This window comes from Dipodomys ordii, unplaced genomic scaffold, assembly GCF_000151885.1.
Source record: "Dipodomys ordii isolate 6190 unplaced genomic scaffold, Dord_2.0 Scaffold9, whole genome shotgun sequence".
NCBI classification, from domain to species: Eukaryota; Metazoa; Chordata; class Mammalia; order Rodentia; family Heteromyidae; genus Dipodomys; species Dipodomys ordii.
In genome coordinates this window covers 3,042,527-3,067,854 of record NW_012267225.1, presented here as the reverse complement: position 1 = coordinate 3,067,854, position 25,328 = coordinate 3,042,527, and the positions used below count along the sequence as shown (strand labels likewise).

The 25,328-nt window shown below is 39.2% G+C and overlaps 2 protein-coding genes and 1 pseudogene across 2 annotated transcripts in view; all 3 read right to left on the bottom strand.

Annotated features, from left to right (window-relative positions):
- The window catches only part of LOC105980420, a 22,017-nt pseudogene extending 14,226 nt beyond the window's left edge, over nt 1–7,791 (bottom strand).
- Nucleotides 1–25,328, bottom strand: part of LOC105980410 (aldo-keto reductase family 1 member C4-like) — a 293,440-nt gene that overhangs the window by 202,603 nt on the left and 65,509 nt on the right. The gene's annotated exons all lie outside the window — the stretch shown is intronic.
- LOC105980413 (aldo-keto reductase family 1 member C13-like) lies at nt 6,923–25,328 on the bottom strand. Its single transcript, XM_013009258.1, has 9 exons — nt 25,192–25,328; nt 24,667–24,834; nt 23,511–23,627; nt 22,615–22,692; nt 21,942–22,064; nt 12,151–12,260; nt 11,224–11,389; nt 8,600–8,682; nt 6,923–7,209 (listed from the first exon to the last, which is right to left on the bottom strand). Exons 1-9 carry the CDS (start codon nt 25,273–25,275, stop codon nt 7,167–7,169), a joined length of 972 nt encoding a protein of 323 aa, XP_012864712.1. The 5' UTR covers nt 25,276–25,328; the 3' UTR covers nt 6,923–7,166.

Sequence of the window (25,328 nt, the reverse complement as noted above, 5' to 3'; positions counted from 1 at the left end):
CTATCTGCTGCCTTCAAGAGGCACACCTTGCCCACAAAAACAAACATATTTTGAAAGTGAACGGGTGGAATAAAATCTACCGAGCAAACACCCCCAGAAACAGGCAGGAGTTGCAATCCTAATATCAGATAAAATAGACTGAAAATTAAAATTTGCAAAAAGTAAAGAAGGTCATTGCATACTAATCAAGGGATCTCCCCCTCAGGAGGATATTACAATTCTAAATATGTATTCAGCAAATACAGAGCACCCAAATTTATCCAAGACACACTGCTTTTCCTAAAATCAAACATAGATCCAAAGACAGTAATTATTAGGGACTTTAACCCATCACTATCCCTGCTGCATAGATCAACCCAGCAAAAACTCAACAGAGAACCCTCAGATATAAACAACTGCATAGATAAACTGGACCTCACAGATATCTATCAAATACATGTTCTCAGCAGCACATGGAACATTCTCCAAAAAAGACCACATTTTAAGTCACAAAGGAAATTTGTGCAAATTCAGAAACATTGAAATTATGCCCTGCATACTCTCAGACCAAAAGGGAATAAAATTAGAATTCAACACCAAAAGCCACCAAAGAATATTCTGTAACACATGGAGGCTGAACAACACACTGTTGAACCACCAGTGAGTCATAGAAGAGACTAGAAAGGAAATTCAAATGTTCATGATATTCAACAAAAATGGACACACGGATTACCAGCTCCTCTGGGACACAGCAAAGGCAGTACTCAGAGGCAACTTTATAGCTCTGAGTTCCTACATAAACAAATTGAGGATATCTGAAACCAACAATTTAATGAGACATCTGAACCTCCTTGAAAAGGAGCAACAAGCTAAACCCCAATCCAGTAGACAGAGAGAAATAATTAAAATTAAATCAGAATTAAATGAATTTAATGATTGATAAGAAATGTACTCATTATCTTGCCCATGTAATTGTAACCTTTCTGTACAGTATTTTCACAATATAAACAAGAAGAAAAAAATAAAAATAAAATAAACAATTTTTTTAAAAAAACATAGAAAGAATCAACAAAACAAAGAGTTGGTTCTTTCAAAAAATTTTAACAAAATTGACAGATCCTTAGCAAATCTTATTAGAAAAAGAAGAGAACACACCCAATAAATTAACTCAGATATGAGACTGGTAACATCACCACAGAAAAAAACCAAGATTCAGAACTTTATTAGGGAATACTTCTCAAACCTTTATGCTAATAAGCTTGAGAATCTGGAACAAAGGGACAAATTAATAGCAAATATTGACATGTCAAAACTAAATCAAGATTAGCTAAACCAACTTAACAGACCTATATCAAACTTCTAAGTAGAACCAGCAATAAGAGACCTCCCACCCAAGAAAAGCAATTTACAGCTGAATTCTACAAGGGCTTCAAAGCAGAACTCACTCCAATACTCCTCCAATTCTTCAATGAAATTGAAAGTTAAAGTTCACTACCAAACTCCTTCTATGAAGCCATCATAACTCTCATCCCAAAAACCAGGCAGGGACTCATCAAAGAAAGAGAACTATAGACATATTTCTTTGATGAACATCGATGTAAAACTTCAAGCAAAATTTTAGCCCCTCATCAAAAAAAATCATACATCATGATAAACGGCATTCATTTCAGGATGCAAAACTGGTTCAATATGTGCAAATCTATTAATACAATTAAGCACATCAACAAGAGCAAGGATAAAAACTACGTGCTTAGCTCAATAGATGCAGAAAAAAGCATTTGATAACATCCAACACTTCTTTATGATGAAAGCTCTGGAAAAAGTAGGAATCCATGGAACATTCCTCAATATAATAAAGGCTGTATATGACAGCATTATACTTAATGGCAAAAAGCTAAAACCATTTCCTCTAAATTCAGGAATAAGACAAGGATGTCTACTCTCTCGACTTCTCTTCAATTTAGTATTAGAATGCTTAGCAAGAGCATTAAGATAAGATGCAAACATACAAGGGATCCAAATAGGAAAAGAAGAAGTAAAACTCTCCTTCTTTGCAGATAACAGGGACTTGTATTTAAAGAACCCCATGGACTCCACTCCCAAGTTACTCAAACTGATTCAAAACTTTGGTAAAGTAGCAGGACACAAAATTAACCCTCAAAAATCAATGGCTTTCCCATATGCCAATAATGAGAAGAGTGTGGCTGAAATCAGGAAAGCAACTCCTTGTGTAATAGCCCCACAAAAATAAAATACTTGGAGTTAACTTAACCAAAGAAGTGAAAGACCTCTATGACGAAAACGTTAAAAACTTGAAAAAGGAAATTAAAGCAGAACTAAAGAAGTGGAAAAACCTCCAATGGCCCTGGATTGAGCGGATTAACATCGTGAAAATGGCAATACTTCCAAAGGCTATCTACAAATTCAATGCAATACCTATCAATATCCTAACCTCATTCTTCAAGGAAATAGAAGAAGCAGTCCAAACATTTATATGGACCAATAAAAGACCCTGAATAGCAAAAACAATCCTTAGCAGAAAGAACAGGGCTGGAAGAATATCAATATCAAACTGCAAACTCAACTATAAAGCCATAATAATCAAAACAGCTTGGTACTGGCACGAAAACAGAACTCAGGACCAATGGAATCAAATTAAAGACCCAAAAATGAACCCACAGACCTATAGCCACCTAATCTTTAATAAGAGAGCTTAAAAAAATAGAATGGAAGAAAGACAGCCTCTTCAGTAAATGGTACTGGCAAAATTGGTTAAACACCTGTAGAAAACTGAAGCTCTATCCCAATATATCACCCTGCACCAGAATCAACTCCAAATAGATCAAAGACCTCGGAGTCAAAGCAGACACCCATAAAACATTACAGGAAGGAATAGGAGAAACTCTAGGTCTCCTTGGCACAGGCCAAAAAAGATACAGAAACACCACAAATCAAAGAAAGATTGGGCAAATGGGATTGCATGAAGCTGCAGAGCTTCTGCATGGCAAAGGACATAGGTAGCAAGATCAATAGAAATCCCAGAGTGGGAGAAGATCTTAACTATCCATACAATGGACAAGGGTCTCATATCTAAAATATACTTAGAACTCAAAAAATTAAATCCCCCAACAACAAATCCTCAAAGAAATACCTGCCCAGTTAATAAGTGGCCTAAAGAGTTAGAGACTTCTCTAAATAGGAAATAAGAATGGCCAATAGACACATGCAGAAATGCTCAACTTCTTCACCTGTAGAAGAAATGCAAATCAAAACAACATTGAGATTCCACCTCACCCCAGTTAGAATGGCTATAATCAAGAACTCTAATAACAACAGATGCTGGAGGGGATGTGGCCAAAAGGGAACTCAACTGCATTGTTGGTGGGAATGTAAACTTGTTCAACTACTTTGGAAAGCAGTATGGAGGCCTCAAAAGACTCCACATAGAGCTCCCCTATGACTCAACAATCCCACTTTTAGACATTTACCCCAAGGATCACCAACAAAGCCATACTAAACCCTCCAACACAACTATGTTTATTGCAGCATTATGGAACCAACCCAGAAGCCCATCGGTACATGAATGGGTCACGAAAATGTGATATATATAATTGAATTCTATGCCTCCATCAGAAAGAATGACATTGCTCCATTTGGTAGGAAATGGAAAGACTTGTGGAAAAAGTATATTAAGTGAAGTAAGCCAGATTCGAAGAAACATAGGTCCCATGGTTTCCCTTATCTACAATAACTAGTATATGTCTAGGTCAAGCAGAAGAGATCAAGAGATATATACATATGACCATATAACGGGATGCTAAGGAAAATGAACCCAAACATAGGTACAAAAGAGGTTTTAATCTTTTTGCTGGTCTTTTTAATGTACTTATAATGCACTATGTGATTTTTTTGTTTCTTTGTATGTTCTTTCCCCAATGGACACCTCTCTTGTCACTGTATTTGATTTTGGTGTTCTGCATCTTGTATATACATTTTTCTAATTTGGGGAGGGGAAGGGAAATAACAAAATGCTGAAACAAGGATATAGGTTGACCCATTATAACAATGAGATATACAAGACAGATTGTTGAAAATGAATTTTACAATTTTGAGGGTGAGAGGGGAGGGAGGATTTGGGAGGTGGTGACTAAAGGGATGGTAGGGGAAAAATAAAGGAAGGTGTAACAATGCTCAATAGGAAATGTACTCTTTACCTTGCTCATGTAACTGTAACCCCTCTGTAGAGTATCTTTACATTAAAAAATATTTTTAAAATGTTAAAAGTTTCAGTGCACATGTAAATAAATTGATCAGTTTATAATTTCCTGAATTAAACTAAATGATACAGGATGACCCATTTTAGCATCAAGATGTACAAGACACTATGTTGAAAATGAACTTTACAACTTTGAGAGAAGGGAAGGGAGGAATTGGGGAGGTGGGGAAGATGGTAAGGGAAAAACAAAGGAGGAGGTAACAATGTTGGATAGGAAATGGACTCATTACCTTGCTCATGTAACTGTAACTACTCTGTAGAGCATCTTTCCAATACATTTATATATAATAAAAATAACAAAGAAAATATATTTCAGCAGTAAATAAGCATCTTTATAACATCATCAAAAGTTTCTCATGGTCTGTAGTGATTAATTCTAAAGAGGTTTTATATATTAAAATTTCTGGTATTCATTAAGCCAGTGTTTCATTGAGACAAATTTGACAATGTCCAGCCAAGGACAGCTAAACTACTGCATTGAAGATTTAGTATGAGCCTGTTAGTTTTTTATTACAAGTTTTATTTGTTTGTTTTTTTGTCAGTCATGGAGCTTGAACTCTGGTCCTGGGTGCTGTCCCTGCGTTCTTCAGCTCAAGTCCAGCGCTCTACCACTTGAGCCACAGTGCCACTTCTGGTTTTCTAGTTGTTTATTAGAGATAAAAGTCTCACAGACTTTCCTGCACAGGCTGGCTTTGAACTGTGATTCTCAGATCTCAGCTTCCTGAGTAGCTAAGATTACAGGCTTGAGCCACCAGCACCCAGCTTTTTATCACAAGTTGTACAAGTTGGTTCAATATTGCTATTTATGTGAATACACTTATAATACAAAGTGAGATTGAGTCAGTAACCAATCTTATTCACAAAGCTAAGCACTGGAGTGAATTACTTTTCCCATGAACTCTACAAAATAATAGAATTAATTGCAGTCATAGCTGAGTATTAATTGCTCAGTCCTATAAATCTAGCTACTCAGGAGACTGATATCAGAGGAACAAGGTTCAAAACAAGCTGGGGCATAGAAGTCCAGGAGAGTGCTGGGCACTGGTGGCTCACACCTGTAATCCTAGCTATTCAGGAGGCTGAGATCTGAGGATCACAGTTCAAAGCCAACCTTGGCAGGAAAGTCCGTGAGACTCTTACATCCAATAAACCACCAGAAAACTGGAAGGTGCGCTGTGGCTCAAGTGCTAGAACTGCTCGCTTTGAGCTGAAGAACTGAGGGACAGAACCTAGGCCCGGGGTTCAAACCCCATGACTGACAAAAAAAAAAGTCCAGGAGAGTCTTTCTTCTCCAAATAACTAGGGAAAAGCCCGGAGAGAAATATGGCTCAGGTGGTACAGCAAACATGAGTACGGCTACCTTGCATTGAAAAAATAAATTGTTTGCTGTTGCTGCTACTTACAGACCAGTACCACACTGTGGTAGTAGCTTTGGGCCATGTTGGATAAAAATACAATGAAATTCCCGAACAAGTTGAGTCTTATTCTTTTCCACTGGATATCTGTGACATAACTCTTTGATTACCAGTAACTGTTTTACTGTTAACTAGACAGTGGACAGGTAGACTTTTGATGTTTCTTTGGGAGAGCTTGGACCTTCTCCTTCCAACATTTTGTTGATATCATCTCCAACTAACATGCTAAGTTTATGCAATTCAGTAGACTCCATTTTGTAAGTACATCCTAACTGTCATAAATACTTCCAAGCACTCCAAAGCAAGGCAAATTATGTCTAATTTTTCTTCTTACAAGCAGAGCTATGCATGACTCATAGTCTCATCTGTGTGTGTGTCTGTGTGTGTGTGTCTTTGTCTGTGTCTGTGTGCGTGCCAACACTAGGCCTTTGATTCAGGCCCTCCTGTTCCCACTTCATTTTCTTTTGCTCAAAGCAGATGGTTTATGTCTTGGTCCATGTCTCCACTTCTAGCTTTTTGCTGGTTAATTAGAGATGAGAGTCTCAAGGACTGGTTTCAAATCTTGATTATCAGATCTCAAGCTCTTGAGTTGTTAGGATTCTAAGTGTGAGCCACCAGCATTCAGCTCAGCCTATATTTGATGAAAAATGTGAAAAGCTCTCTATTGTCTTCAGGATGGAATGATGTAGAAACCATTTGGTATAGAAGCTTTCCCAAGGAGGGATGTGTTCAACTCCTTCCTGCTGACCTAGCATCTCATCTCAATCCTGATCTTGATCACTGCTAATGATTCACCATTTCACCAGAGTTCAAACCTCCACAGGAATACTTCACTCTACAGTTTTTAGGTGCTTTAATATGGAGCTGCCCTGAGACCAGTGATTATTCTTGCACTGTAACTCTCCTTCAACACTAAGAACCTTTAGCTAAATGTCATGCACTGGAGGAACATTGACTGTTAATTTCCTGCTAACCATTATTTTCCTGAAGCCTGAGAACAAGACCATCCTCACCTCTCTAATGTCCACAGTGTGGCCATTAACAGCCAAGTGTAATGATGCATGCCTATAATCCTGGCACTCTGATGTTTGAGGCAGGGAGATCACATGTTCAAGGCCAAAGGGGCTATATTTCATTACTTAGTCTGAAACAAAACAAAACAAACAGTATTATAGTCTTCTAATCTCAACCTTCAGACTTCTAGTCAGTCTTGGGTCACAATGAGGCGATAGGAAACACAACATACAAGTGATAGTGACAGGGGCGAGACAGATCTTCAAGGAGACAACTTTAATTTTATTTAAACAAGTGATGAAATTGGAAATCATTCTCTTCTAGGCGGGGTGTGGGAGTGGGGACTCAGCTTAAGCTGAGTGTAACTCCTAAGCGGCAGCAATGGAGTAGAACAGATAAATCCCAATGGCAGAGCCATTAGGCCTCACGGGGCCCTCTGTACACAGGAGTTTCAGGTAGAAGATGTCACACAGGCCTCCATTTCAGTATTCTTCAGAAAATGGATAATTAGGGTGATCAAGAATGCTACAAAGACAAAGAATGCATACCATAAGCTCTAGGATCCATTTCTATAGAAGTTCATATGTGATATCTATAAATCTACAATTCAGTTAGAAATTAATCATTATATTTTCTGACTATTTTCTGCCATTCTAATTTTCATGACTTTAACTTTACACGAAGTAGTTTTAAAATATAAGAACCAAACTCTCCCAACTATATTGAACAGAACAGAACACACAGGAAAAATGAGAATAAGCATAGATGCATACTTCTCCCTTCTTTCTGTGTGTCCATCAAACAAAGGAAAGAAATTTTTTAAATGCCCCTTTTTATTTCTGTTTCTCACAGAGAAAAGAAATCTCTTATGTCAAGCTCAGTACAAAGACAATTTCAAAGAGCAACCAACACAAAAAGTACTTTAAGGTGTAATAGTTGGGATGACAAATGTAATTTAAATTTTACCACTTCATTTAAGTTATGTATATAATTTAAATTAATTTGCTATTTTATTGGATTAGTTACTACTATCATGTATACCATATTGTATTAGATTCAGTTATGGAAGAAGTAATTTATAAAATATAGGTCCACATTACCATAGAATGGATACAATACAAAATATAAAAGTAACAAAGAAACATTACCTATGGAAGTATTTAAGAAGAATGTAAATTTTTTTTTCGGTCGTGGGGCCTGAACTCTGGGCCTGGGCGCTGTCCCTCAGCTCTTCAGCTTAAGGCTAGCACTCTACCACTTGAGCCACAGTGCCACTGCCGGCTTTTTTCTTTTTTGCTTATGTGGTGCTGAGGAATCGAACCCAGGGCCTCTGGCATGCAAGGCAAGCGCTCTACCACTGAGCCACTTTCCCAGCCCAGAATGTAAATTTTTATTGTTTAGTGCTTTGTCTCTCATGGTGTTATGTCCCTAGCTTAGTTTCATCTTTCTCCATACTAATAAAAATTTTAATAATGATAATGTATCTACCCATTTTTGAGCAATGCTACTGTAGATTTGCTAATCTCCTTTCAAATAGGAGCACATTTATTCTTATCACAAATTAACAATATGAACAACCAAAGGGATATATACTACTTGTTCATGCTCATGTATGACATATGCCCATTGTCACATTCCTTGAGTATAGACCATGGAGAAAGACATTTTTTACTACTATGAATTTTCTTCAATGATGGAAACAGCATTTACTTGTTTTCATGCTGTCTTCTCCTAAATTTCGTTGTCTTCTGCACTGACATATTCCTAGTTCAGAAACTCAAAAACAAATGTTCCATTGACTCCCACAATGGGAGCCATTGGAGAGGCAAAGAAAGTGTGCAGGCTCTAAAAAGGACAGAAGAGACCCGAAACTAAATGAAGTTGAAGCTTAAAATAAAATGATAACATTACTTACATATCAGCAGGAAGATATCTGAAATTTCTGTTCAGGCCATCTAGGACTTTCATGTCCTCTAAAGATAACTGGAATCCATAAACCTATGATGCAAGCAGAAACATTTTTAAATACTTAGACACTACACTGACCAATCTTGAATATGCAAATAAATCAGATTTCATAGTCAGCATTTAAAGCATCTTTCAAATTTCTTGAAACCCTAAGTTTATTGAAGCTACAAGGTGCTATCTATATACAAAAGAAGACATGAAAAGTAGCTGACCCAGAAACACTGCTCATATTATTAAAAGATTTTAGCTTCATAGAAGTTACCAAAGAATGAACAGCAAGTTTTTTTTTAATTGTGAAAATACGATACAGAGGGTTTACAATTACAGGGGCAAGATAATGAATACATTTCTTATCAAGCACTGTTGCTTCCTCCTTTGTTTCCCCTTCCCATCCCTTCCCATACTCCCCGCCCCCCCACGTGATCCTCCCTCCCTCCACCAAAGTTGTAAAGTTCATTTTTCGACATAACGACTTATACATCTCATTGTTGCAATGGGTCCACCTGTATCCCTATTTAAACGATTTGAACAGCAAGTTTTGAAACAACACAATTCAAATATCTTCATGCATGCAGCTAGATTTCTATATCAATTAAAAAAACAATTAAAAGAACAAGGCTCTTTTCAACATAATTAAAATCAGCATTGTCCAAATGTTAATTATATCATCTTAAATGGAAAATGGAGATGGCTTGTAGAGAATCTTTTCACCTAATTTGGGCCCCTTGAAGAACAAATCAAATTTCACTAATTATAGTTTGATGGTGATGGGGGTGGTGGTGGTAGTGGTATATGTCTATGAGAGAGGGAGGGAGACAGAGAGAGAGAAACATACAGACAGACAGACACTGAAAGAAGCAGAGAGACCAAAAAATAATTTCTGAAATTAAATTAGATTGGTTAATAATTTAGAAAATCACAACGTAGATATCAGAACACTAATAGACTTATTCAGGTAAGAGGATAGTAAAGTTATTCTAAATATAACAGGACAATCTGTCAAGAATAGCTAAGACACTCTTCAATAGCACAAGGGAAGGCTCAGGAAAATATTTTTTTTCCATATGGGACAATAAGACTGATGTTCTAGCAATATTAAGGCAATAGGAGAGAGGAAATGACACATTCAAAGTAGGAAAGAAGCCTTATATGCATTACTCTCACTGAGATCATCTATTTATCATTTTAAAATTATGTATGTGTATTATGTGTGCTACAATTGAATTAGAAGAAAGTTGTAATACTTTAGTAAGATGAGTAAGTAAAATGTTCTTATGATTCCAAAGTATAAAAGACCTGACACTAACCAGAGACAAAGCAAAGGCATGAATAGTACAATCACAGAAGAAAATTTTGTACATGAGAGCACATGAAAACCAGCATACAAACACAAGGAGAATGTTAGAGGAGATATTCTGATAAATCAGGGCTTGGAAAAAAACAGTTCATATTGAGAATGTGTGAATGCAAATTGGTTATTAAAAGACCTTATTCTAGTCATACTTCTCAGTCTTCATACCTTTTGTTGCACAGATTTCCAACTTCTAGTAGGATGTGTTATTACTTCCCCATTCCTTGAATATGCTTACTTTTTAACATAGTAGAATTTAGCAAAAGCAGTTATATACCATTTCTGAGTCTGGGCATTGAAGGCATGCAAGTAGAAGCACATTGCCTTAGTGTATGTCTATGTGAAGACATACAACCTGCACTAGTTGGAAGAAATTGATACAAAACTGAGGAACCTAGGGAATAACACAATTACTATCACAAGACAGACTAGTCTGATTTTCCAGAACATACGTGACAGTTCTGACATTGCTGCAAACTCAGCCAACATGGAAAAATATTTACTGAATTTACGGCAAGTTTCCAAACAATAGGATATTTTGTTTTGGTCAGTCATGGGGCTTGAACTCAGGCCCTGAGTGCTTTACCTGAGCTATTTCCTTCAAGTCTAGTGCTCTACCACTTTGAACCACAGTGCCAGTTTTCTGGTGATAACAGTTTCATGGACTTTCCTGCTGGGACTGTCTTTGAACCACAATCTTCAGATCTCAGCAACCTGAGTAGCTAGGATTATAGACATGAGTCACCAGCAATTGGCTTAACAATAGCACCTTGAACTAAAGAAATGCTCTAGTATGCACAGTTTGTTTTATAACTACTGCAAGTAATAATATAGCAAAAGTGATGTCATCAACCCTGATCAATGGACAAACAGGAAAGAAATCAACCAGTAGAGAAACTCAAAACAAAGCAAATGAAAAATACAAACATAATAACTTGCAGAATAAAAATCACTACTCTAATTAAGAAAAGATAATATCAATGGTGCAGGGATATGCTGTGCATGGATGATTTAATTCTGAAGCCAAAATATCATTGCTCTTCCCAATCCTAATTCTAAAATATGGCTGTTCTCATCTCTTCTTTTGTAAGTTAGGAGAAAAAATTTCCAAGAGCACAGGCATAGCCAATGCTACAGACAACCATCTGATCCAGAAATATGCTCAGAGGATTCACCTGAAGAGTAAATAGGAGCCCATATGCCAACAGCACCTTCATTACCTGCACGTTCTCTTTCATCTCTTGTTCTTTGAAACTCTGAGCCAGAGTCACAACTCCACGTTGTACCTGGTAGCGAAGAGCAATCAGAGCTGCACTTCTATTGTACTTTTTGGCCAAGGTACCAAGAACTGGATCATTCAAGAGTACTGGGGAGCTCTGGTCCACCCTGGAAAGAGAGACAGAAGTGCTGAACTCCAGAGGCTGAGTACTCAGTTTTGTTGGGAGACTTCCAGAATGCATTGGAGTGCCCTTTTTCAGACCAGGAGTACTGGCTTAGCAAAAAAAGAGCGCACTTAAATACATATTTTCCCCTGGGCCAGTTCAGAATGTACTTTAAAGAGCTGAGACTAAGCTGGGCTCTGATGGCTCAGGCCTGTAATCATTGGTACACAGGAGGCAGAGATCTGAAGACCTTGGTTTGAAGCCAGCCCAGGCAGGAAAGCCCATGAGACACTTACCTCCAATTTACCAACAGAAAACTGGAAATGAAGCTGTGGCTCAAGTGATAGAGTGATAGCCTTGAGCAGAAAAGCTCAGGGACAGCATCCATGACCTGAGTTCAAGGTCACAATGGACAAAAATGAAATAAAACAAAACAAACAAAAAAAAACAACTACAACAGGCTGGGAAGGTGGCTAAGTGGTGAAGTGCTTAGCTCGCATGCATGAGGCCCTGAGTTCAATTCCTCAGTACCTCATAAACAGAAAAGGCCAGAAGTGGCACTGTGGCTCAAGTGGTAGAGCACTAGCCTTAAGCAAAAGTAGTTCAGGGACAGCACCTAGGCCCTGAGTTCAAGCCCCAGGACTGGAAGAAAAGAAGAAAAAAAAACATCTAGAGCCAACAACAACAACAAAAGCTGAGTCTACAAGAATAAAGATACCTTTTCAACAATAGTGTTCTAGGCAAAGTCCCTGCTGTACTTATTACCATCGTTTGTATCTTTGAGTTCCCAGAGCACCATAAGCCACCAGAACAATATCCTTCGACTTGCAGAAATCCAGCAGCTTTCCCTGGTTGAGATACGGATGGCACTCTACCTACACGTGAATAAGACACAATGCTATCACATTAAAATATCAGACAAAGCTGAACAATTAAAAATGTGGAACATTAAATTGGAATTAAAATTATCAGCATAAAGTAATGTTTTTGTTATAAAAATAATCTTATATGCTTATCATCATTGTATGTATCTTTTTTTTTTGGTCAGTTGGGGGCCTAACTCTGGCCTGGTCCCTGTCCGTCAGCTCTTCAGCTCAAGGCTAGCACTCTACCACTTGAGCCACAGTGCCAATTCCAGATTTTTCTGCCTATATGTTGCTCTGAAATCAAACCCAGGGCCTCATACATGCAAGGCAAGCACTCTACCACTGAGCCACCTTCCCAGCCCCATTGTATGTTTCTTAAAGTAATTTCCTTGAGTTAATCAATTCTGTGGACCACATTATCAATGCTAAATACAATTATCTACTTGTAACAAGGTAATTTCTTATTTTTACAAAGAGGTACACACATACACACACAAAGAAAACAGCTGCTGGTGACATTCGGTCAAAGTTGTGCATTGGAAGCAATAATTAGCAAAATCCATTTTAACAAGACAGTAAATAAACATTAATGAATTTGTAAGAATACACTTGCAGAAACCAAAAGGAGGGACAAAAATATTTTCCCCTGCTGATGAATTCCTTATCAGAACATTGTTTTGAAGAGGAAGGTTAATCAGAATCCTCATCTCACAGGACTAGTTTATTCAGGTGAGGAATAAAATTGTTTGCATTCTAAGATAGGGAAGCAGAGTAATTAGAAGAAAAATATGCACAAATCCCGAGATTCTAATTTTCCTAACAATCATTGATGGAAACTAAAGAATTATGTGTAAATGTGCCTTGAGATTGAACCTTGGAGATGAACAAGTAGGAAGGACTTTGGAAATATTTATAACATGATTGCAAAATGGTAAATCATGCCTTTACAAAGAGCTGAGGCCAGGAATAGTCAGCCAAATGATGAAAATAGGCATCTTTTCTATTACAAGAATGGCATGCTCCCTAGTACAATTTTATTTGAAAAATATAGCATTCTATCAATTGTCCTACCTACTTGACAGAAATTGATGCAAAAAACCTAATTACTATCATAAGACAGGAGGATTTGGTGACTATTTCAGGTTAAGAATGTAAGAAAGGCAACATAAAGTGTGGAAAACATGGGAGCATAGAAATACAAAAGAACCGTGGATTTAAATGTCGAAAACAAATTACTATTAACTTCTTGGGGTACGGTGCTAGAAGTTCATGTGGGAGAAATCTTCATTCCCAGGAGATATGCTCAAAGATCATCCACAGGGAAGAGCTGTGTCTACACTTTGCTCTGAAGAGATTCAGCAAAGTATTTCAGATTAGGATGGAGACTCATGGACATAAATGTCACCACATGTGAGTTACTTTCAATACAGGATTGAGAACATGAATATTTTATATAAAAGTATCAATAATTCTAAATGTTTGATATATTTCAGATCTTGAATCAGCTCTGTGTTCTGTGGTAAGTTCCTCAGAGTGCATTTCTTCTACCTTTAGTGTCACTATAAATGGATGGCATGATCAGTCTAATCTGGATGACTTTCACAGATTCTGTTTTCCTTTCCATGTAAATGTACTGATAACCAAGTAAGCCAAGATGAACAGAAACACTGAAACTTCACATAAGCCCGTACCAATGTCTACCATTTCATTCTACCCTTACTATCAGCTAAATCTTCTCAAAGACAATCTTAGACTTATTCCTGTAATAGCGATCCTACAGTCCAATATCCTGCCAGTCTTCCAAACTCAAGTGTGCTTAACAAATGCTGCATCCTAGATATATGCCCAAAAATGGAATCAATTAAACAAAAAATGTATGCTGTCATTAAAATAAGAATTTTAATCATCAGAGACACCATTGTGGACCTTCTTCCTTGTTCATCTTACTTTCATTTTCAGATCAAGAGGGCATCCTTGAGTTCCCCGAAACCATTTCCAGGATGCTAAAGACAGGACCCACAATTTAAGTGTGAAAATTAAAAAAGGAAAAACTAATTACTTACTGCCAGTTGGAATGGCCCACCTTTGACAGGGGGTGGCCAGCCGGAGAGACCTTCAATTTATCAACCATATTCAGGATGAAACTGTCACTGACCACCTGCAAGTGGCCCCAGCAAGATCTTAGCCTCAGCCTCAGGCCTTGGCCCTGGGGGGGGGGGATTGGGGGAGGTGGGGAGAGGGGTCTGAGCATGGTGGAGAACCTGTCAGTCTGAGGGGACAGCAGCTAGGAACTTCTTTCCCTTGCCCCAAGATGACTGGGAATTTTCCTCCACCTTGGAAGACCCCTGGGTCAACGTTTGCAGGAATCTAAAAGATAAATCTCCAGAGGTAAGAAGAGGAGGTTCAAGTCCTCTGGTAAATGGATTTAAGTCCCACTTGGAAATGGTGGTGAGATGTCACTCCATTCACTGAGACCTGATTATGTCTTTGTGGCCACTTGTCTGTCTTTTTTACTTCAGTGTGTTTTCTGTTCTGGTTTTTAAGGTAGGGAAGTTCTGGGTGAGAGTGGCAGGCTCACTCAGCAGACTCTGGATTCAGCTTGCTGATTGAGAAAGGCACAGAGTTCTGGTAGGGATAAACTGGGGGCCCATTATTCCCCAACTCAGCCTTTGGTTGTTGTTTTATAGTTTTAGAATTGATACCAGTTTTAAATGTGGATCCTTGGTTTTTGTGTTTATTTGTATTTTTGTTATTTATTTAAACATCTCTGGGGGAATAAAAGTTCCAACCTCCTGCTGGGCTCAGTCACAGACCTGCTATGCCTCCCCTCCCTGTGAGGTGTGGAAGGTTGCTGGACTCGTTTGGTTCCCTTTCAAGCCTCAGGCTGCATTTTCTCCTTGTGGAGGCTGCGGGCAGGGAGGGTGTGGAAGGCTGTGTGCTTGGTTTGAACTTTTGAGCTAGTCCTGACAATGTAACAATTTGTAAAGTGCTCTTGTTTAAAATTGGATAAAAAAATCATACCAGTTTAGTTTCAGGTGACCCCCTCCCACAGCCCTCCTCCAACAGAAGGGATTCAAAAGACCCATTGGTGAATCACCTTGCTAAACAAGCAAGCTCTGGAAAAATGAAGCTCAACAAAGGTACTTAGTTTAAAAGAAATACTGTCTTAAATTTTTGTTTAAAAACTTTAAAAAGTGTACATACAACTGATTTTGATTTTTGCGCTTTAAGATCTGTGTGCGGCAAGATCTGTGCGAGCGTTTAGTATGTGTCTGTGAACATGTTCAAGATAAGAATTGTCAGCATGCTGTAACAATTGGGTGAGTTTAAATTTAAAATGTAAAAGGTTAGGGAAGACCAAGATGGCAACAGGGCAGTACTCAGCTCTCCCCAACCAAAAAGAGAGTTCAAGTTCCAATGCTTAATCTCCCCAAGAGACTGACAACAACAAAAAGATGAACACCCAGAGAAAAACAGGAGGCGGAAAAAAAAAAACAAAAAAGAAAGAGAGAAAAAGAAGAATTTCAGAACAGAGAAGTGTGAAGACCCCTCCCCTAACCTCTACTGGCCACATGGCAGTGTGCCAAGCCATGGCCAGCCCCGCCGGGTGGGGGGCTGCTAGAGTCCCAGGAGCCGGGACCCTGCACCAAGATCCCACCCCCACCCTTCACTCTCCATCTGAGCAGAGAGGCTCCATCCCGCCAAAGCCACTCGGCCCCACAGCGGGAACCCTAGAGCTACAAGGGATGCCCACAGAAAACCAGAGCAGAAGACCTGCAAGGAACTGGTGCTGATCCAGAAAGATCAGTGACAAACCCCAGCACTCAGAACCTGCATGGAGGCCCCTCCCCAACCCCTCGGGTGGAGGCCCGAGGTCCATCGCGCAGCACAACCCAAACAGTATCAACTGAGGCAGAGACAGAGGAGAAACATGCAGAGCCACCACCGCCCAGCCCAGCCCAGCCCATAACCACTTAAACTGGACTCTGATTGCAATGGCAACCAACGATCTACATCACACAGAAACAACAACTAGCTCCAGGGTGAGTACCCCGCAGGGAACAGTGTATCCCTCAAGGGAGACCAGAGCTGGTGGGAATCCCCAGACCCTGACCCAGGCCTCCTACCCCAACACCTGGACCTCAGGACCCACTAAAACTGGGAACTGTTTAAGAGCTCCACCAGCCCATGGACCACACCCAGCTGGCCAAGCTAGAGCAAGAGCGCCCCTGGAAGGGAGCTTAAATGCCCAAGCCAGGAACCGTGTCCCTGGGTCAAAACAGCCAACAGTGGGAGAAATTTGAACTGTGTAGTAGGTGGGATACACAACAGCACAGGTCCAACTGGCGTGCCCCAGGCCGGGGGCCAGAACCAGGCCTGGAGATCCAATGCCTGAGCAACTTAACCAACTCCTCCCAACTGAAGTCAGAAGCTGAGCATATGCCTCATCAGAGGGGGGGAAAACAGGGAACTGTACCCCCTGGGGATCACACTTGTGACAGCAAAAGACTCGGGGGTTCAGAACAAGAAAAGCCTAAACCCCACCAGAACCTGACCTATATATTCTAGGCTGGGAATTGGACAACACAGGCCACCAGCACCAGATAATAGTCAGGAGCTCAGGCTGGTAATGTGGCTCAGCAGTAGAGTGCTTGTCTTAGGTGCATGAGGCCCTGGATCTGATTCCTCAGCACCACATAAGCAGAAAGGACCAAAAGTGGTGCTGTGGCTCAAGTGGTAGGGTGCCGGCCTTGAGCTGAAGAGCTGAGGGACAGCGCCCAAGCCCAGAGTTCAAGCCCACAACCAGCCAAAAAAATAAAAAATAAAAAACATCAGGAGCTCATAGCAGACTCCAGCATCTGGGAGAGTGCATCCAGCACATCCAATCTCACCGAGAGCACCTATAGGAGCAAACAGGAGCATCTGGGCTGCTCAAACCTTCTAAAGGCAGGAACTGCCAGTGATCTATAGCAGAGAACTGAGAACCCTATGTGGGTCAGACCAGCAGCTGGAGGTCGGCCCCCAACAGAACCGAGACCAGGTACAGACTCTCTCTACCAGCACAGAAACAGCAACCAAGCAAAGACAGACACCTATTGACCAAAACAAAATTTCAGATTAGTCTCCAATAATCCCTGAATCCCCATGTGAAAATCACAGAGAAAAATTATCAACACCCAGGATAGCAAGCTATCCCCAAAAGCCAACAGCCACCCAGGGGAGAGCCCCAGTGAGAGCAAAGCAGAAACGGAAGACAAAAGCTACATCCAAGAGATGCTGGAGGCAATGACTCAAGAAATAAAGCGAGAAATAGACCAGAAATGGAAAGAACACAGGGTCGAAATATCGAAAGAGATGCAGGATATCAAACAGGAGATTCAAGCAAAAATAGAGGCAGCACACACCTCACTAAGAGGTGAGATTAGTGCAAAAATGGAGGCAGTACACACCTCAATAAGAGGTGAGATTAGTACTTTGAGAACCAGCATCAAATCAATAAATGAGTCCATTTCCTCCATGCAAACCACAATGGAAGCCATGTTAGCAGAGTGAGCGAAATGGAAATGTAGAATGTCAGATACAGAAGACAGAATACACCAACTGGACCAAAAAAATGACAGATATGGAAAATTCACTTAAATTATACCAAAGGGAAATTCAAGGGCAAGCAGATAGTGCCAAGAAATTTAACCTTCATATAATTGGAGTGGATGAAGGTGAGGAATATTAAAGCAAGGGAATGCAACACCTATTCAACAAGATAATTGATGAAAACTTTCCCCATCTCACCTACATAACAGAAGCATATAGAACACCTAACAAGCAAGGTCCCAGAAGAAACACTTTTAGACACATTATAGTAAAAATGATAGATCTGAATAATAAGGAAACAATCTTGAATGCAGCAAAAATGAAGAAGGAGCTACACTACAACAGGAAAAAAAATAGTATCACTGCAGATCTCTCCACACAAACACTGAATGTAAGAAAGGCCTGGGAAAGTACCATACGAGCCCTGAGAGCCAATAACTGCCAACCCAGACTGATACACCCAGCAAAGCTAGCATTCACATTCAATGGAGAGCTGAAAATTTTTAATAGCAAAGAAAAACTAAATGAATACATAAACATAAGCCAGCATTGCAAAGAATACTAAGAGGGGGAACACAACCTGAAGAAAGCAACCAGGAACAGGGACCTGCACCCAGACAGGCATTAATAGAAGTCTAACTGAGAAAGCACAGGAGGAAAGGAAAGAAGAAAAACTTTGGAAAACAGGGAATGACAGGGACCCACAATGCATCTCACTATACTATCTCTAATATTAGCGGTCTTAATTCGCCAAATAAAAGAAAAAGAACTGCAAATTGGATCAGAAAACTTGACCCATCCATCTGTTGCCTTCAGGAGACCCACCTCTCAGCCAAACATACAAACAAACTCAGAGTGAAGGGGTGGAAAAGGATCTACCAATCAAATGCCCCCAGTAAGAAAGCAGGTGTAGCTATCCTGATAGCTGACAAAATAAACTTTTCATTAAAATCAATACAAAAATACAAGGACGGGCACTACATATTAATACAGGGAACAATCCAAGAGGAGGATATTACCATCATCAACTTATAGTCCCCAAACATTGGTGCACCCAAATATGTTAAGCAAATACTCTCAAACTTACAGAATAAAATAGATCCCAATACGATAATACTAGGAGACTTTAACACCCCACTCTCACCAAAGGACAGGTCTACCAACCAGAGGATTGGCAAAGAAGCTACCAAATTAAGTGAGGCCATACTTCAAGTAGAACTAATTGACATCTACTGAGTATTTCACCCTAAAACAACACAGTACACATTCTTCTCAGCAGCTCATGGAACTTTCTCCAAAATAGACCTCATAGTTCATGTAAGAAACTTAAGCAAATACAAGGGGATTGACAATCTCCTGTATCCTATCTGACCACAGTGGACTCAAGCTAGTTCTCAATAACAAAGCATACCACAGAAATTACTCAAATACACGGAAATTGAACAGCACACTTCTAAGCAATGCCTGGGTAACAGAAGAGATTAAAGAAGAAATTTAAAAATTCCTACAACTCAATGAAAATGAAAACACATCACAAAGAAACTTGTGGGAGACAGCAAAAGCAGTCCTGAGTGGCAAATTTATTGACCTCAGTGCCCACATCAAGAAAATAGAGACAGACCAAGTAAATAATCTCATGTTGCAATTAAAACAGCTAGAAAAAACATGAAAAAATGGAACCTAAAGTTACTAGACGGAGCCAGATAACCAAACTAAGAGTGAAGAATAATGAAATAGAGAATAGGAGAATCATAACCAAAATTAACAAAACACAAAGCTAGTTCTTTGAAAAAATAAATAAAATTGATGGACCATTGGCAAAATTAATTTAAAAAAGAAGAGAGGAAACCCATATTAACAAGATTAGGGATGCCACAGGAAAAAATCACAACATACCCAAGATATCCAAACAATTTTAATGGACTACTTTCAAAAGTTATACTCTCTAAAGAAAGAAAACCTGGCAGAAATGGATGCATTTTTAGAGAAAAACAAGTTGCCCAAACTGAGCAAAGAAGTAAATCAATTAAATAAGCCAATATCCTACAACCAAATACAGGAAGCAATCAGAAGTCTTCCAAGAAAGAAAAGCCCAGGCTCAGATGGATTCACAACAGAATTCTATAAGACCTTTAAAGAAGAACCTAATACCCATACTCCTCAAGTTCTTCAGAGAAACAGAGAAGGAGGGAGCTATCCCAAACTCATTCTACGATGCCAATATCACACTCATCCCCAAACCAGGCAAAGACCCAACCAAAAAAGAGAATTACAGGCCAATTTCCTTGATGGACACAGATGCAAAGATCCTTAACAAAATTCTAGCTAACAGAATCCAGAAACACATAAAAAAAATCATACACTATGACCAGGTAGGCTTCATCCCAGAGATGCAGGGATGGTTTAACATATGTAAGTCAATAAATGTAATCCAACAGATCAACAGAGCCAAGGTCAAGAATCACATGATTATCTCCACAGATGCAGAAAAGGCCTTTGATAAAATTCAACATTCATTCATGCTAAAAGCCCCGAGTTCAAGTCCAGCAACCAGCTAAGGGAAATGCCAATGAGGCATTTATCCCAGTGTGGAGAAGACAATCCTGGGACAAAAGCAATGGTGGAACATCCAGAGGCAGTAAGCCACTGCTTGGATGGCAGAAATAATGTCAGATCCTACAGTCATTTGTGCGTGGCCCTTCAAAAACTGGTCAGAGCCAGGAGGTCAAGGGAAGATAGTTTGTAAGCATGCCTAATGTTCATGACTACCTTGTAAGGGACAGAAACTTGTCAGTCATATGTGATAGTACTAAAAAGCTAAGGTTGTAAAATGTGGGGGATAGTTTAAATCCCAACCCCTGTATGTGCCAAAAGCCCTAATTGGCAGTAATTGAGCTGACACCAGCTACATGAAATTCATCTACTCAGAAAAAGTTTGTAAACCTGAGAGTGTGCCTTAAACCTATGCCTTAGGCACTTCAGTGCATAGTGATCAATGTAGTCAGTAAAAGAATAAGACCCAGCCCTGCTCTTAGCCTTAAAATCTAGCAAGCTTCTCCATCTCAGTGGTGCCTTGAGGCTGTTCTGAGTAACTTGGTTCCACAAGCAACAGGAAAAAATGGGCAGTTTTAAACTCTAGCCACAAAGAAGTTAAAGGAATTGTAAAGAAGAGGAGGGTAGTAAAGAAAGCCTTGGAAAAGAAATTGGGGAAAATTTGGTATCCTCTGGATAAAAAAGAATTTGAAAAGTAATGATTGTTATAAAATGTTTATAAAAAAAAGGAAGACAAACCTCAGAAAGTTTAAGTATGTAGCAAATGGTATGAGTATGTCTTAAAAGTTGGAGCTTATGAGTACAGCTGGTATAAAATTAAAGTTAGGTGTGATAGACAGAGTCAGGACTGGCGAAAGAAAATGTAAGGGCCTTTGGTACTGTTAATTTTGTTACAATTAGACCTTGTAAAAAAAGAGATTAGTGCAGTCCATCTATTAGTTCTGAGATCCCAATACCAAACTGTAAATATAGAACACTGTGCCAATTAGGGGAACATGATTGGTCCCCGATGCTCTAGAAGAGGAGGGAATAAAGAGCTAAAGTAACTTCATTTTAAGATTAACCCCACCAACCTGTAGCTGTACTACCCTCAGAATAACCCCGAAAGAGGAACAGTTCTTGATAAAACCACAGGTTGCCACCAACCCTGCCCACCCTTAAGAAACAGAGCAATTGCCCAAGTATTCCAGCAGAAAAAGGGAAGTGTGGTCAGGGTGGACTCAAACCTCAGTACTATGCAATTTTTAACCAATCATGTAACTGATTGTGTGGAAACCCCCTGAACTTGTGAACTTGTTTGTTCAATACTATAAAAGCTATGCTGATTTTGTGCTCGGGGCCTATTAGCGTCAGCAGTTACCAAGTGCATGGAGGACCAAGCTCGAGCTTGCAATAAACAACTCTTTGCTGTTTGCATTGATCATGATCTCGGTGGTCTGTGAGGGGGCGTCCGAAATTGGGCACTTCAATTGTAACCCCTCTGTACAATATTTTCACAATAAAAAAATTGAAATAAAAGGTGAAGAGGAGGCTAAGGCAGCTCACCTGATTGCAGACAGGTTTGTGCTTGAGTCCTGGCTTGTTCAGGATCCTCTCTAGCTGCCTGTGATTAAAGTTGGACACCCCAATGGATTTAGCCAACCCTAAATCCTTACACTTCTCCATGGCCTGCAGAGCAAGTGGAAATGAAAAGTCATTTGTATGGTTCACGCATCAATACACATGAAAGATGGAACTGTTCAAGGGAACACAGTCAGGAGCTAGGAATATTGCTAAGTGGTAGAGCAGGTGAGGTTACCTTGGCTCTGTGTTTGATCGCCCAGTATCCCATAACAAACAAACAAACAAACAAACACCAGCTAGACTGGCCAGAAATGACAAACTCACTAGAATCGACTGCCCAAAGGAGAAAATGATAAAGATAACAACAAAAGATACAATAGCAGACAGAAAAAGAATTTCTGGGTCCTTATTGGAGAATTGGAGACATTACTACATAAGAAGACAAAGATGTCTATTCCTATTGCCTTCGATTCCACCTCTCTCCATTTCTCTCTATTATTTTCCATCAATTTATCCACTGCTCCAGCACAACATCCTCATAAACCCAATGAATGTTAATAACCAAGGTTATATACCTCATTGTCAGGTAGAGAAATATCACCCAGCTCTCTTCTGACAGCTTCCTCTGTTGCCTTTCCTTCAAATACTCACTCACCTCCCATGTGGCACAAAAATCCACTGTGTCCAATATCAATTTTCCATGTTCATCAGTTGGATAAAGGTCATCCCCTGGCTAGAAAAGAATCACTTACATCAGTCTCATTAGTCACATATTTGTTATCCATACAACCCTTGTATGAGAGGGAATGAGTCACTGAACATACAAAAAAGTGAGTAGAGCCTCACTCACTCCCCATACTGAACTATCAAGTGGCTTGTGTACTAAGTTCTTAGGAATATCTTTGGGTGTATAAGTTGCTCTATTCACTAATATTATGTGTACAGTATTATTAAACAATCTTTCCACCAGTCCTGATGAAGTCTCCTGTTCACATAGGTAACTCTACTTATTCCAACAGTTTCCTCTAGTGGAATGTATAAGTTTCACTGAAAAAGACCATCATCAACAATGGATCTCTATATTGAACCTGCCTTAACTATCAAGAGTTTTTAGCTACCTGAACACCTGCTGTTTCAAGGACAGGCTCGTATAGATTATATCCAAGTCGGCCCTTGATCATGGAAGTTGTGGAGAAGCTACTGATTGCTAATGACTGTGACACTTGAACTGTTTCAAGACCACATTTGCCACCAATAAACAAGGCTGAGAAACAAAGAAGCCTCTAGTAATGATGGGAGAAAATGTTGTATAAGCCTAGTCATTTTGAACTGTTATCTGTAATCTCTAAATATAGACAACACTTGAATTTTGTACCTCTTAATCCATTAATATTTGTCTAATTTACTTGCATAGTTGGTAAAACATACAAATAAACTTTATTTCAGTTCCTGACAGAAGCTTAACTCAAACATTTGTGGAAATTATGGTCATACCTACAAAGTTTGTCATACATATTGATCGCGAAAAAGCTGATAATATAAATTGCCTACCTTCATAGCCACTGGATAATGCATGAGATAGAGGTCAACATAGTCCAGTTTGAGGCTTGCCAGTGATCTTTCCAAGCTAGGTTGGACCAGATCTGGATGAAGGGAAGTACACCAAAGCTACAGAAGTCAAAAAATAGAAATTGTGCTAGATTATTAAATGATCCAAGCATGGACGTTTATGTCACATAAGATTGATTCAGTTTGTACTGGAAAGAAACAGATGTTGGAAAACACACCCTTCATATTTTGATTTCCTTTTATTTGCCCTGTCAAAGTGAATCCCATAATATTGGGTTATTGTTCATCGATATGTAGAAATTGGAAATACATTTTAAAGGGATAATTTTTAATCAAGTAATAATGATTTCCAATCTCTGAATTACTTTTCATGCACATTATAAATTTATTATTGCTCTACATCTCTCATTCATTAATACATGAACAACTAACATCTTTATATTTACATGGCTGGAGGGACATATTTTGAACATTTGAACATGTTATACAAATCAGTACATTTTAACTGAAAATCATTTACTATCCAGATAATATCAATTCTCTGATATTTATGAGTGTTAAAAACTGATCTCCTAAATGTGAAGAAAATGTAGAAAATAAACAAGGGGAGAAGGGAAGTCATAATTTCGGCATAGTCTATCTCACCTCAGAGCCCATTCTAAATAATGGTACTTTGAGTTAAGGACATACACATAAAGGCACTTCAATGTTATGGATTTATATACAGTCAGTAAATAGTCATGATCTTTGTAAATTGCTTCTTGTGTGCATACGAGTCTATCAGTCCTGGGTTTGAATGTAGGGCCTGACAACTGTCTCTGAGCTTCTTTGCTCAGTCTAGTGCTCTACCACTTGACCACAGCTCCACTTCTGGTTCTTTAGTGGTTAATTGGAGACAAGAGTCTCACGGTTTTTCCTGCCCAGGCTGCTTTTGAACCATGATCCTCAGATCTCAGCCTCCTAAGTGGCTAGGATTACAGGCATGATCCACTGACTCTCTTTCTCTGTTTTACATAATACATCCTGTGTGAGAAATAAATAAGAATAGAAGGTACACCAATAACTGTTTTGATTTCATAATTTTCTCTTCTTACATCACACCATTCATTTGCATACTTACACACTGTAGACATAATACCTTTGAGGTGAGGAATATGTCTTCCCTCTTCACAATGCCCTCTTCAATCTTGCTTTGAATGGCCTGCCCTACCTCCTCTTCCACTTGGTATACGTAAGCAGTGTCAATATGGCGGAAGCCAGCATCTATAGCTAACTTGGTAGCCTCCAAGGCCTTACTCTTAGGAACCTAGGAGAGCAACCAGAAATAGTATTTGGAGAAACAAGTTATCACTATGGTCATTCCCTGACCATTGAATTTTCACTTTCTGTAATACTAAATGACACCCCAAATGTTGTTTTGGAGGCTATAGACCCAGCTTCTTTTTGACAGATTAAATGCTGATGAAAAGAATGTATTCTCAAATAATCTAGATTTACAAGAAGGTGTGGGCATAGCTAGAAGACGTGAAAACCAATGAATTCCCAGCCCTCATACAAGAAGTGGCTAAGTCATGTCAACCCAGTTCAGCTTCCAATCATTCTAGAATTCTTTTCTATATTCTTTTTAACATTCTTTTTAACATTCCACCATAGGATAACTTACTTTGTCAGGTGTGTAGGTTCCAAAACCCAGTGTGGGGATGAAATGACCATCATTTAGTTTCACACAATGCTCCTTACAACTCATAGCTAGTCAGTTGTCTAAGCAGATGCTGTTCCTTATGCTGCCTGCACAGGACA

What these genes read in the sequence shown, in the direction of transcription:
- LOC105980413 (XM_013009258.1), bottom strand. Translation starts at nt 25,275, where the DNA reads ATGAGTTGTAAGGAGCATTGTGTGAAACTAAATGATGGTCATTTCATC. An exon ending in ATTTTTGTGCCACATGGGAG is followed by an intron (nt 22,065 to 22,614) that starts GTGAGTGAGTAT and finishes CTTGCTCTGCAG; the next exon opens with GCCATGGAGAAGTGTAAGGA. An exon ending in AGATGAAAGAGAACGTGCAG is followed by an intron (nt 8,683 to 11,223) that starts GTAATGAAGGTG and finishes CTTGCATCATAG; the next exon opens with GTTTATGGATTCCAGTTATC.